The sequence below is a fragment of the Coregonus clupeaformis genome, chromosome 10 (assembly GCF_020615455.1).
Source record: "Coregonus clupeaformis isolate EN_2021a chromosome 10, ASM2061545v1, whole genome shotgun sequence".
Taxonomy (NCBI): Eukaryota; Metazoa; Chordata; class Actinopteri; order Salmoniformes; family Salmonidae; genus Coregonus; species Coregonus clupeaformis.
Window position 1 is genome coordinate 22,116,401 of NC_059201.1, and position 15,009 is coordinate 22,131,409.

Here is a 15,009-nt window from a genome sequence, read left to right on the forward strand (position 1 = left end):
ATGATTGATTCACGTGTGGACAGAGCAAAGAAGGAGTCGTTTTTTATTCAGGTATAAGGATTACCATCACATTTGTTTAGTTTAGTTTTGTAAAGTAAAGGTAGTGATGCAATGAATTCAAAACGAAATGTGTGCTTTGCGTCCTATGCCGTTGTCTGATTGGTCGGCAGGTCGGTGGCTAAACCCACTCTCCCATCATGAATAAAATAAAGGCCGTCGAGCCTATCCGCGAGCTCTACTGTCTCCTCCTACAACGTGCGCCAAAGTTGGCCACTTATACTTTCAACCAGCAAGCAGACGTTATCAAAACTAGCTGTTGACCACTAAGTATATCAAGGCAAAGAATTAAATAACCTTTGTCCATTTACACATTTGAGTTCAAGGTGTATCCCCTCCCTTTACACACCACAAACCTCTTCACTATTGGGGTGTTCTTTTACCCCGGCATTTCTCTGCATGTCTAATATCACCACTTTTTCTGTTGGAGGGGTTTTAGTATTTACGAGTTTCTCTGTCTGGGACTACGATTTTATAGTTTGATTTTTTTATCCTTTTGAGAGAAGACATTACGTTACATCCTATCGGCAAAGACCTACATTTTCTTGTCTGGACTTTGCGCGAGTAAGAATTTGGTACCAGTACCCACTTGGTGTTTCTTCAGTAGCTAGAATGGCTACTTTACAAGGAACAGTGCCTCGAATGATGCGCCCTGCGCCAGGCCAGAACTACCCCCGCACTGGATTCCCTCTGGAAGGTATGGCATATTATTTTACTTGGAAAATCTTTCTAGAGAGTTGCAAGAAAAACTAACTCGTCAGCTTGGAGGCAGGTTATAGCTCATCTTTGTGAAATATTAGGAAATATTAGGCAATTGTGTTTTCGATTTGTTGTAGCTCATCTTTGTGAAATATTAGGCTATTGTGTTTTCAATTTACCTATTGATTTATGCCTACAAGGACATTGAAATTGTTGTTTTATATTTCAGAGTAGACAGCCTAACATTGCTTGACAGGCCTACATGTTGATTTTAGAAGTATAGGACTACTTTTAAATGATTATTTATAATGTTTACTTTATGCAAATGTTCAATGACAATATGGATGATCAACATTTGACTTCATATAATTTTTTATGCGTAATAGACCTATCCTCCTGTTTAAAAGTTACCAAACCAATGGTGACATTGTTGCTAAGATAATTTTATAATTCAAATGATAAACTATGCGAGGAAATAAAATATATATCTTAGCATATGCGCGGAAAAATACCAATTTGTATTTGCATGTATTTATGGGAATCGTTCCCAGTCACAGCGAGTTCGTTCGTGCTCAAGAGCTTTTAACGAAAATACACAAAACCACGTAGCTTGTAAGTTACTGAAGCTCCAGGATTTGTTGAAGTATCTTGCTGCTGCAAATGGAAATAAAATACACAGCAAAGAGATGGCTCAAAGGATCACATCAATATTTGTACAGCATGACTAGGAATAATCAAGGTGGAAAGTGCCACACTCTTTAGTGCCTCTTGAATGCGAAATTGGATGCTCAAGTGCTCTATGGCTCTAATTATACATCCTGCCAGCCAGGCTGACTGGGAATGAGTTTGTCTGCGTTCTCTAGTGAGAATGGATGGGCTGTGGGATATGTTTGAAAAGTGCCTATATTATGGTATAGTATCATCAACGTTACTGCTATTCGACACGTCTATACAATTATTATTAGGCTAATGTATTATTATCATGGTTGGGACGACGATAATGATGATGATGATGATGATGATGATGATGATGATGATGATGATGATGATAATAATAATAATAATAATTATTATTATTATTATTGTTATTGTTATTGTTATTGTTATTGTTATTGTTATTGTTATCATTATTAAAGGTATGTGTGAGTAGCCTATATGATTGATTGCATTTAGGCATGCAATTGATAGTCAAGAACTATACAGGCCTAGGACTACTCATTTTGTATCTAATTATTGTCTATGTGAAATAACTCTCGCTAAGATATCAATTAATTATATAGCACCAAACCAATTTCACATCAACATATTTAATTGTTTATCCTTAGCCTATTTTCACGTTACCCTCTTTGTCATTGCATTGTTGTCTAACTTGATCTCTTGCGCATTAAACTTTAACAATATCAATATCATCAGGACAATATGCAGGACCTGAATATGTTTATTGTGGAACAGTATCAACCCCCCTGGGCCAAGGTCGGGTGAACCAGCTCGGTGGAGTGTTCATCAACGGGAGGCCGCTGCCAAATCATATCAGACACAAGATAGTAGAGATGGCACACCACGGCATCCGACCCTGCGTAATCTCGCGACAGCTACGAGTTTCCCATGGTTGCGTCTCCAAAATCCTCTGTCGGTACCAGGAGACCGGTTCGATTCGTCCCGGGGCTATAGGAGGCAGCAAGCCCAGGGTGAGTGGAGGACTAGTCTCTACATTATTTCACAATCGACAAACTTCAGATACAGTCTTCTTCTTCGTTTTCTTCTTCGTCTTCTTCAGTTATCATGTCACGTGCATTTTACGCACCTGCATGCATGCATGAGGCAACCTTTTCAACATACAAACATAGTTAGGACTATAGCCTAGAAGTTATTACTATAGGTATTGCATGTAGTAAAATACATTCAGTTTTGTGTGGGTATGATTTGTGAGGTAGCCTATGAAGACATGAACCATAGGCCTACATCTCGAAAACAAAAAAGTCACTAGGCCTACAATCAGGAAGTCGTCTATAGGCCTTGGTTTGAAATGTCGAAAGAAGGCATGCGCCTCCATTTCAAATTCCCCCTCATGGAAACAAGTATATATTTCATCTTTGTTATATGTGTTTGTATCCATATACATTAACATATCATGTTCTTCATGTGACTTAAAAATTGCTTCGACTTTCCCCTCTCTGTGTTTGGCCGTTGTACATTTTCAAACCCACAGCAGGTAGCAACTCCCGACGTGGAGAAGCGGATTGAGGAGTACAAGCGAGAAAACCCCGGGATGTTCAGTTGGGAAATTCGGGACAAGCTGCTGAAGGACGGGGTGTGCGACAGAAGCACTGTTCCTTCAGGTGAGGCTTCATCTGGTAAGCAACTTTTCCTTCTTATGGTGATTACTGTAAGACTGTAGTCCTGTATGCACATATTTGGTATGCAGTTTTCACTTCTTTTACTTCTATTTTTGTAACTTCAGAATTGTTCACCTTGTCTTGACATGAACCTATAAATATAAAGAAATATATCATTCATTTATACACAAAAGTACTAGGACTTCAATGTAATCAAAGGCCTATTTCGTTTTCTCTCAGTCAGTTCCATCAGCCGAGTTCTGAGGGCCCGATTCGGCAAGAAAGATGACGACGACGATTGTGATAAGAAGGATGAAGACGGGGAAAAGAAAACAAAGCATAGCATCGATGGCATTCTCGGCGATAAAGGTAGGCCAACAAAGAAAAACGTCTGTTTATTTTGCTATAAATTGTGACTAAATCGTGTCGTTACTATTTGTGGTATTAAACAATAATACAATGTATGGTAGCCTATAAACACACTTCCATAATAATGCTCTATTAGGCCCATGATTAATTATTCCAATAGCAGCATCATCAACAACGATCATCATTAATTATTATTATTATTATTATTATTATTATTATTATTATTATTATTATTGTTGTTATTATTTTATAGTTATTATTATTATAGTTATTATTATTATTATTATTATTATTATTATTATTATTATTATTACACTTTAGTAGACCCTATTCCTATTTTATAACTAATCATTATTATAATCATTATTACTTGGAGGTTAAGCTATTACAGTTGTTATTTGTTATCATGTTTTATCGTTTTCAACTTGGTCAACAATTTATTTAAATGTTTTTTTCTATATATCTCTTGGGAAATTCTTATACATTTATGGTAAATCGGAAGAGCCTCTCGCAGATTGGTGCATTCATTCCTGCTTTTAAGTCCCAGCTAGTCCTTACTCAATTACTCAATTATTTATGTGAGCCTGACGGAAGGTATTTAGCTCCAGAAAATTAATTTGTGTAACAAATTCCTCTCGCGCTCATTTAACGATCCCCCTAAACGACAGCTGACAGTTGACCCATTTGACAATCAATGTCAGTTTAGTGGCTCTACATCTCTTGTCAGTTAAACTGAGACGAAGAGGGCAACTTCTCCGCAGCCATATCCCTCTAATACTCATGGCAATTATATTAAGGCATGGACACATTAACTAGTTGGTAACACACGTTTTTCAAACAAATAGTTAACATTTAAAAATAACAACTCTTATTGTGAATGTTATTTTTAACATTAGGTAATAGGAATGCACGACATTATTGATTTATTTAGCTAATCTTTTAAGATAATTCAAATTCATTGTTAATTTATATTTTTGTATAAGCCTATATGAAACATTTCATTCAGTTAGTAGGTTCGTGCTATTGTGTCACTTGTCAGTGCGTTCTCTGTCATTGAGTAGCCTATATGGAGAGAGAGAAAATCACAGTGCTTATACAAACCTTTCCTGAAAAAGACAAAGGTCGCCCTTTAAGATGATCAAACATCCTTGAATAGGGTTTAGATAAGAGTGCACAAAAAGCTTTTTCCCATAAAAGACACTGCCAAACTTCTTCAAACTTGAAGATGAACTTCAGTCACACAACCTCTCTCCTCCATTGACGCTTTTCTAAAGTGAAGATTCCAAGGTACAAAGGTAAATCCTAGAAAGCAGGGCAGCAAAAGGGTCGGTCCATTCTCATTCAAAAACCCGCAAAGAGAGAGAGAGAAAAAAGTGTGGACAAAGGGCAGGGTAGATATAAAGGGAAATGAATTATTCAGTACACCCCGCTGGTAGATAGTTTTGTAATATTACGGAATAGTCTGTTGGAGGAGAAAGCGCATTTGATGGTGCAAAACGGTTCTTTCTTTTTTTAATGGCTTGTGTCCATTTATTCATTTAGAGGTCGGACCATTGTGTTTCTTAGCTGTGTATGGTGTGCTTAATCATGGAAACATTTTAGTTTTTCCGTTTGTAAACAGATATGCTTAAAACTTCAGGCAAATTGACTTATTGTACAATTTCGGATTCTGATTTCGAAGAGATTTTATCATGTTGCATTCCAAGGTGAACTGTTGCCGAATGTTTTAAGGTGAACTGTTGCCGAATGTTTAACTGCAATCTTAATCTTATTGTTATTTTTTTCTGATAATGATTATATTCTTATTCAATGCTTTACACACGAATAAAAAACAGGAGTCCGTTTACCACGTTTTACATCGAACAATTTAGTCCGCCCTACATTCTGATATATTTATTCTGAGATATGAATTTGCTTGCAACGGTGTCACATCAGAATGTTGGAAACCTCGCATAATGATCGTGTCAGATCTGTCCTCAATAGGTTAACTCAGAACACCAAACGTGCCTTTTAATTCTAAAAAAGATTCGTCTTCTCCCTAATGCAGTTTACCATCCAAATGGTTTTTAATAACGTTAAGACTTATTAGAGCAAGTAGGCCTAATGGTAACGTTGTCTGTTGAATAGGCGGCTGTGTTGGAGTGGGGTGTAATAGCTTGCAGGCATGGTAAGAAATGTATTTATCCCCAATCAGCCCCTCACTCTCTGAATTTGAAGCACAAACGTTATGTTGAAGGATTTTAAAGCAGATTAAATTTAGCCTTTTATTTCTTTTCACTTTCATCTCTGAGCGGGGCTCACAGTCGCTCGCCCTGGGCACAAATTCATGAGATTTCTGGTTTACTTCAGAGATATTTAGATGTATTAAATGTATTTATTTGTTTATTTATTTGTGTATTCATTTATTTTAGTTTTACATCACATATGTGTAATCTGACGTGATAAAACAAGTAGGCTATTTATGTATAATTTCAAGCAAATTGCAATAGGCTAAGGCTAAATAAGGGTATGGAGATAGATCACCATGGTGTGTGGAGATTTGACAAAGTTATACTGCACTTCCACGTTTGTAAACGGAACGCAGGCTCATTATCTAATTTTGATAAGAATATCCATCCATATATGCTTTCCACAATTAACGAGCATCCACCTGCCATCTTCAATAATGCAGAGTGATAGTGAGGGGCTGCGATGAACGTGCCAAGTTTAATTAGGCGACCAATGGGGTGAAGGGGTTCCACAAAACGCCAAACGTGCATGTTCTCAATCCTGGAGATATTGTTTGTGCATGAATGGTCAGACCGCCAGGGAAAGAATGAATCCGTCCTTTTAAAAAGGACCATCTGCAATTACTAAACCAACAAACGGTCCTCTGTAGCCTGCATGAATTGGCAAGGTGGAGGCAATGGACACTTCAGAAAATCGTCGGATTACCTGAGGTTCTCAATCTAATCAAACAGAGGTCAGACTGGCTTTCTGGGCGTTGGGAAGGGATAATGAGAGAGAGCATCGGAGAGCCACTGTGGTGTCAGGCAATCCGAGGCTCCGGGCTCGCTTTCTCTGTGCATATTCAATTAAATGACCATGGGTGCCGATTAAGAACAGGGTTGTTTTATACAAAGGGACATAAAAGAATCACTTCATCTATGAGATAACAGAAAGGTTGTAGCCTTTTTGAAATGACAAAAAAGTTAAACAAGTTAAAACGTGTAAAGACCAAAATAAAGAAGCATTCAAATTAGTGAGTTCTAGGCGCACACACACAGACACACTCACGCACGCGCACGCACACGCACACGCACACGCACACACACACACACACACACACACACACCACACATACCCTCTATGTCTACGAAATATAATGTAGCTATATTTCGGGGTCTAAAGCTGTGCTGAATGAGAAGGACAGGGGAATGAAGCGAGAACCCACTTCAAACAAATCCATCTGGAATAGGCTAGCGTGTGAGAGAGATTTAGTGAAAGTATGGGGAAGTTATTTAGCTATTATTTTTCCTCAGGCATTGAGAGTAACTCCATCTGCACTTTCTTCCAGCTATTTGGCTAGGTTGAAATAGAGGGATACCCAAATGTTGGGCAGAGATAACATACCCATCATAGCCCAGACCCTGCGATGTGCTTCACTGCATTAAACTCGGATTAACCTCCCCTTTCCCCGCAGCCCGCTGTCGACACATTTCACTGAAATTTACATTGGTGGATTTCTTGCAGACAGAGGGGGCAAAAGCTGAAAGTCCTCGCTACAGCTAATCATATAATCGATGATGATAATATTGATAATAATAATAGAGTATAATAATAATAATATAATTAATAATAGGCCTAATAATAATAATTTCTGCTTCTAACCAATTTATTTATTGCAACTAGTAGCCTATAAGAAAACACATTATTTAAAAACGGTTGAAAACATTTTAAATCAATTATAGCCTACGAAAGACAATAGGCTACCAAATGTTGTCAAATAATGTAAATTAATGTAATACTAGCCTATATTATTGTAGCCTATGTGCTTTGCTATTTTATGGAAATGGCCAGTCAAAATCACGATAAAGACCATGCTGTTATCCTGGAGTCAATCAACCCAGGAGGTTGGTGGCACCTTAATTGGGGAGGATGGGCTCGTGGTAATGGCTGGAGAAGAATTCGTGGAATGGTATCAAATACATCAAACACATGGAAACCATGTGTTTGATGCCATTCCATTAACTCCGTTCCAGCCATTATTATGAGCCATCCTCCCCTCAGCAGCCTCCACTGCCAAATTACCGAAACTAACCACAGGAGTTCATAATTGGAATTTAAACAGGTTTGTTAGGAAAGCTTTTTCTTGATTTTCACAGGACACTGAATTTTGAAGCTCAAAACGCGTAAATCAGTTCAGTCACCTAACAGGCTAAAATAGAATCCGCGCTCTCTAAAACTTACACAATCCTTTCTAATTTATGCTAAATCGTTTGCACCGCAGTGAACAATATTTAGCAGGGGTCATGTTTTACAAGCTTTTATACAATTAACAGTACATGGACCCCTTTAATCATTTAGCCGCCACTATATTCACTCTTAGTATTTGTATCTGTACACATGGTGATTTATGTCATGGCTTGCATTTGTCTTCCCTTGTGAAACTTGAAACAAGCTGAGCAATGGCGGAATGGAATGGCATCTAGAGAGCCCCTGGCATTATTTCTAAACAACCACACATCAACCGATGGTACACGTTAAACTGATAGATGGCCATTTCTACAGACAACCTTTGAACTATGTCTCGATTCGTTCTCTCCTTGGGAGGAGCATTAACGCGCAAGTATACCCAATGTTTTTGGCGACCTGTGTTTGTTATGTGCAGGATTTTAGTTTTCCGCAGTCATGCTAAAAAGAGACAAATAAGAGAGAGCAAGGAAATATAGAAAGTAGCCTAGGCGAGGACAGCTAACTGTAATAAATGGAGAAGCTTTTGGAATTCCATCCTTTTGCTTATCAGAAACATTATTGTGGCGGCACAAACACAACGTTCCCACTGGTTGAATCAACGTTATTTCCACGTGATTTCAATTAAATTACGTTGAACCAACGTGGAATAGACGTTGAATTGACGTCTGTGTCCAGTGGGGGAGTTCATCATTGCAGACAGTACTTTCAAGCCTGCGGGTCTATTAATTAAAGCACTGCTTGTCACGTGGGACACGTCCTATCATGTGCACACTTCTTAGGATAATGGTTTTTCGATCTCTTGTAATGTGGGATTCTCCAAAAGGGACAATCTTCCCTCTCCAGCTACTTAGGGGACATTGAGAAGTGTACAGAAGAAGACATGGGGATTTCTATCTCATTTATAAAGACGAGTTCATAATCCTTTCCTGCTTAATAACTTAAAAGGATTCAATTTCCCCTCTCATTTAGGGTTACGATCATACATTGTTACTGGATGCAATAGTATCATTTCAAGGTTAACATTTCATGCTTGAAAAATATTATAATATTGTCCTATACTGTGTTTTAGTTTAAAAAAATTATTATAAATAAGATTGGCTACATTATTACATTCAGGACGTTTTAATCCATGCATGTGGGCGTCGTTGTTGATGATGATGACGACTATCTTTTAAATTATTGTATACTAACTAATTTCACATTTCCTTAATGTGGTCGATATTTTGCAGGCGTTTTGTTAGCACCACGGTATTTAGTTGGCATGGGGGTCACAGAACAGATTTTCGGACCAAAGCCATACGGCACAAATTATGAAGGAAGTATATCCCTCAAGGCCCCCGCTCACAGCAGTAGTGTGCAGGATGTTCCTATCATGTCTGTCTGTGTCTATTTAGCCAATTTGTACTAGAACGTTTGGTGACCTTATCACATGTTTTAAAAAAATGAGAATTGCGTTTCAATAATGATTATAGGGTGCTGCAGACATATTGAGACAAGTCCTATTTTTGTGCAATGCTTTATCGATACCTTGTTGTTCCAACGAAATTATGACATAATGGAAAACAGATAGAAATTGTTATTTTTTAGCAAAATGTTATTTTGGTCTATATTGCCTGTAATGCTTTAGTTAGCCTATTGCAACAAGTGGGCTGCATGTATTGTACACACGTAGGCCTATAGACTATCGATTACCCTCTATTGACAATCTCTTTATAATAGAATAATGAAATAGTAATCGATGTTATAACATTATAGGACAAATAACTAATGCCAAACTAGTCCCCACAACGCTACATGCCAAATGTACGTTTTATTTTTAATTTTCTTCGTTTAACTTCAGCATGGCTGGTTTAGACACCCCTGTGCAGGTATTTGACTGGTGCAGGGGCCCCTACAAATCCAACACATTGCGGTTTCCCCTGTAATTCATCTTGGTATCACAGGGAGAGGGCCCCAGGTACTCAAGGTATCTTAATTATTTCAGCCAACTTGTCCAATAACTTGTCTCCAACGAAGCCTCCATCTTCTGCAAAAACGCACCGATTTCAGAAGGCCTACATGTTTGGTTGAGCTTTTTATAGTTTTTAGCAGTTGTGTGATTATGGTGACGGATTCCTATTATATATAAAACGTTGTTATAACACGGTTTGATTTCAGAAACGTTACCCATGAAATATTAAAGGGTGGGGGAAAAAATGAAATATATTTGGTCTCAAGATTTGGTTCGTTTTCTCTTCCTGAGCTAATGTTGAGCATGGCATTGCATAAGCTCACAGTATGATGTTTGAATTATTTATGATTATTATAATGATTGATCTTCTTGTTCTTGTTCTTGTTCTTCTTTTTATGATTCTTATTATGATTAAAGGTATCCATTATTAATTAGCAAAAAGCTTATGGGACATTGCATGGGCCTCTGTGACATTCTTAGCTTTCCGTTTGGTGGAGACTGAGGCTACAGAGGGAGGCTGACAGGGGTAAGCTAGGGATCCCCTGTGAGTATGACTCGGAAGTCAGAACTTGACCAGCTTTTCCTTTTCTGAAACTAACTCGTTAAACTTGTCAGATCTAATTAGGCCGTTTAAACGTCCAAGTGCATCGGTGGGAAACAGTAGGTGGTTGGTCAGTGCCAGCAAATGCGGCTTTCGAGCCTTTCTGGGGAGACGTAGAGGAGGATCAGCATGAGGGCGCTTGGAATTGGACTGCTGGAAGGAGGGTCTTTTTTTCTCCAGGCCTTTTCCGCTACTTTGTAAATTATGGCCATCCAGCGGGCTAAACAGGGCAGCCCGCGCATGGACTTTGGCAGTGCATGCTAATTAGGTATGAAATTAATTAGAATAGACATCTATTAAAGTCTTTAAATTTGCCCCTTTTTTTTTTACATAGTTTAAAAGGTATAACAGTGGTTTAATGCCTTACAGCCAATATTACATGTTATAGCATCCCCATGATATGTGCTGCCCGTCTAACGGATGTCCTAGAGATCTTAAAACCTCCAAAATATGTTTAAACGTTTTTCTGACCTGTGATAGGATTTTTCGATTTTTAACCCAAAAAATAATATAAAAAACCCCTAATGTTTTGCTAATCATGGTGTGTTTGCAACATTTCTATTTCAAAAATTAAGTGTAGGCTATTTCATGACTGATCATGAGAATAATATATTATCTAAGTGTGTGTATGTGTGTTTGTCTTTTGAGTATAGTTTTGTGTATTTTCCATTAAAAAATAGACTTTGGGAGCTTGAATCATCCTCTCTGTGGTTTAGAAGAAGTGGAAATTCAATTGTCTCCATTCCCTTTTTGAAAGCATTTTTTATTTTAATTGAATACCTTTTTTCATGTATTGGGACTAAACCCCTTGTGATGTCTGACAGCCTCTCAGCTGTCTCTCCATTGTCAGACGAATGGACACTAGAAGGAAGAGAGAAAGGAGAAGGAGGAGAAAAGAACCTTCTGTTATTTTCTGTCTTCAGACTCGCTGCATAGGCTATTCAGGCGAGTTGATGAACTCCTCCAAAAAGTTTATTAAGGGGCTGAAAACAATAAGAACTAAAGCCTTTGGGCTCCAGGGCAGACAGTTTATTAACTAGCTGCCATTGTGCCTCAAAGGCAGATGCATGAATACTTTTGAATGGGGCCTTCAAACTGACACGATCAGGCTGGACAGCAGCAGTTTAAAAGGAGAGGGTTCTTCTTCTGCAGCTCAGATCTCTCCTTCCCTGCATTAATGTTCATCTGCAGAGAAGGGGAGGGGGAGAAGGATCTGGGCAGGCACTGACTGTCATGGCCAGGGTGATTTTCTCCCTCTACACTTAGATATACTACACATAACAGGCAGACCGTTGACTTGAAGAAAAACATGATTCAAATTCATTCAACTTATTATGACAAATTGACGATTGTCCTCTTCCAGGAGAAAACAACAGTGCATTTTCCCATTCCTTGGTCAGTTCTGTAAGGAAATTGCAACATAGAGTACTGGTAAGACAATCTAATACGCTACATTTATTTATTTTCTTATTTCCACTGTAGAAAAAATAGATCAGCTATCAGTTTTATCTCAGATAGACGATGCGGGAAGCGATGCGCTGGTTAGCTGTGTTTAAAATGTTTATTTTCTGTCTTTGCTCTGGTGGAAAGCAATCTTTAGTTCATCTTCTGTCTGGAACACTGTTCATGTTCTTAAAAAGGAGATTACAGACTACTTGAGGGGCTTTTTCTTTTGCTTTGAAAAACAGGATGCATTGATTTACTGCCATATTTGGAGAAATAGCACAATAACCTTGTTGTATACATCCAGACACATTATTCCCATTCCTTTCATTAGAGAAAGGTGTGTCACTTTCTATCCCTCTCTCTATCTTTCACTCTCTTTCTCTGGCCAGCCCTTCTCTTTAGCCCCGTCAGTCTTCGGCTCTCTGCCTCCCAACATCAGAGGGAGTCCTGTGATTTGTGACCCCAGCGACCCATACTTAATCTGGCTAAAGAGGGGGAGCATCCAGCTCATAGAGCACAGGGCCCCAAACAGCCCCGGCCTGATCTGGCAGGTGTCAACATTAGCAACACAATCGCACCCCAGTCCAATGCCCCGTACCCTAGCCCCAGCGCCACACTGAACCCAAACTATGTGAGGCCCAGTGAAAGGAGATGCATAAAGGGAGTGGGGAGGAGAGGAGAGGGGGAGGACAGGGGAGAGATTACACTCTCAGGCAGCTATTAGCAGGGATGAGGCTTTTCTAAACAAACAAAAAACAAGACAATCGATACTGTGTTAGTTTACCAAGTGGAGTCATGATGGGCTCTGGAATATTCCTCTCTCTTCTATTGTTTTTCTCAACTTCTCAAACGTCTATGGTTTGGTTCATATTGGCAATCCAATTTAGTCTGGAGTCCTTGGAGGCCTATTTATTTTTGTGGCCAGTGCTTTGTTAATGGTTGGTTTGCTCCAGCCCATGGCTAGTTCATTCATAGATTTTGAGCTGTAATGAATCCTGGTTGGAGTGTATTAACATTGATAGTGGACAATCACTGGGCTGTCCAGAGGAAAGCAGCATTCAATGATGACAGGACCACTGGCCCTCGGGGACCACAGCCCTTCTCTCATTAGACAGAGACAGCGGTGTCGCTTTAAACACACAAGAGGGATTGGAAGGGGAATGAGTTGACATTTGGACTGTTGCCGCTCTTGAGTGAGTATCTGTCTTGACAAGAAAAGCAATGTTTTTTAAAGGCCATTTATTTCTCACTCACTGCTGATTCTAGGCCATTCCACCAGAAGAGACAAGGGTTCTCCTCAGTGGTATAGATTAGTTGGAGAGGTTTCAGTGGTAGGATACCTGTAGTATTTGTTTTTGGAAGAGACAACAATCTCATTGAATTGTTTGGTTTGAGATATCCCCTTGACACCCTCTTCCAGGGCTCTTAAAAAACAAATAGAAAATAGAGGGCCTTTTGTTATATCTTTTTGGTGTGTGTAGCATGTACTCCACAACTCCCAGGAGGACCCAGTAGTTATGATGTTGGTTTGGTGCCATTCATTGATCCTGCGCTAATAATAAGTCAACACAAACAATCCCCTGAAGAAAAGCTCTTTGGGAAGTTGCTGCAAACGCATCCTTGGCTAAGCCCTAACCATTGACAGCAATAAACAAGCACACATTAACCCACCCAATGGCCTGAGACAATGGGGGTTGTTGTCATTAAATACTCATCATAGAGTTAGCTAGCAATAAACTGGTCCTAGGTGTTCAGGTATTGAGAGATCACAAACCAGTGGGGAGTAGCCCCTGGTGAGGTTTATTAGTCCTAGTAGTATTACCTTATCCAGCGGATGAGGACAAGGTCAGAGGGATGAATCAGGGACAAGTTTCATTATTTTACAAAAATTCAACTGTCTTTTTCTGAAAATATTTCAAATGTCATGTTTGATAGATATTTGTCAACTGTAGGCCTACTAGAATTATTCTTGCTCTTAAACCAAGTTTAACAGTTGCTCAGTGCTGATGGATAGTGTCATACAAGTAGACCACGTGTATTTCATTACAGGAAAGGGAAGGGCGATACCTTGTCAGTTGTACAACTGAATGCATTCAACTGAAATGTGTCTTCCGCATATAACCCAACCCCTCTGAATCAGAGAGGTGTGGGGGGGCTGGGTTAACTGCCTTGCTCAAGGACAGAATGGCAGATTTGAACCAGCTACCTTTCGAATGGCCCATGAATCTGTAAACGGTCATTGTAATTTGTCGGTCTCTGTTTTTATAGCATGTCTATGCAGGCCTTACAGATCATGAGCCAAGCCTAAGCATGCAATGGCCTCTTTGATTTCAGCCATATGATGGCTTCCATCAGATAAAAGACAGTGCTATTATGTATTTATGATCCCATTAGACAGAACACCTGTCTCTGTAACTCTCCCATTGGTTTCTGCTCCATTACTAGGGCTTTGTTACCAGTGTTTTATAGAGCGCATGCATTACATGACTGTGCTAGTAAAACCAGCAGCTTTCAACTTTCCCAATCAAAGCCCTCCATAGATCTATACTTGTGCTTCAAATATGAGCTAGATTTGTTGAATACCTAGAAATCTCCTCATATAGTACAACTTCTCAGATAATATTTACTGTGTCTATCTAGTTTTGCTATTATTTGTTTGTGATTCAGAGTCATGCCATTTGACTCTATATTAATTGCTAGTCCATACATTGTCTCACTCAGTTGAATATATTGAAATATATGGCGTTTTTATTTTTCACTTCCAATTTTGCAGTCTGGTTTTTTCATGGATTTGGTTTCTACTGTGTGGTCTATTAGTAGACTGTTTATGTAGACTGTTTGTGCTGCTGAGGAAAACATGTAGTGTTGACCATCACATGACTCCCATGCCTTTCTTATATAGTCATAACAACATATGAAGACGAACAGTATAATAACTGGAACCATTGGCACAAATAGATCTTTCCTGGGTGATTAAGCCATTGCTATTTTGACAAACATTAGAATTGAGAGAGTGGCTAGAGTAATGATGAATGCATATGACATATGAATGAATACAGTACAGCAGGCTATCTGGCGTCCTTTGTTGTGTCCTC

The 15,009-nt window shown here is 38.9% G+C and overlaps 1 protein-coding gene across 8 annotated transcripts in view; it reads left to right on the forward strand.

Annotated features, from left to right (window-relative positions):
- The first annotated feature begins 254 nt into the window (after positions 1–254).
- The window catches only part of pax7a (paired box 7a), a 59,095-nt gene continuing 44,340 nt past the window's right edge, over positions 255–15,009 (forward strand). For 2 of the 8 annotated variants that reach the window (XM_041888382.2, XM_041888383.2), the window contains exons 1-4: positions 255–754; positions 2,170–2,444; positions 2,966–3,110; positions 3,333–3,461. In XM_041888382.2, the coding sequence (XP_041744316.1) occupies positions 670–754; positions 2,170–2,444; positions 2,966–3,110; positions 3,333–3,461 (634 nt within the window). In that variant the 5' untranslated portion in view covers positions 255–669. The remainder of the gene's footprint in view (positions 755–2,169; positions 2,445–2,965; positions 3,111–3,332; positions 3,462–15,009) is intronic. The other 6 variants (XM_041888384.2, XM_041888385.2, XM_041888386.2 and 3 more) reach the window with 3 other exon arrangements.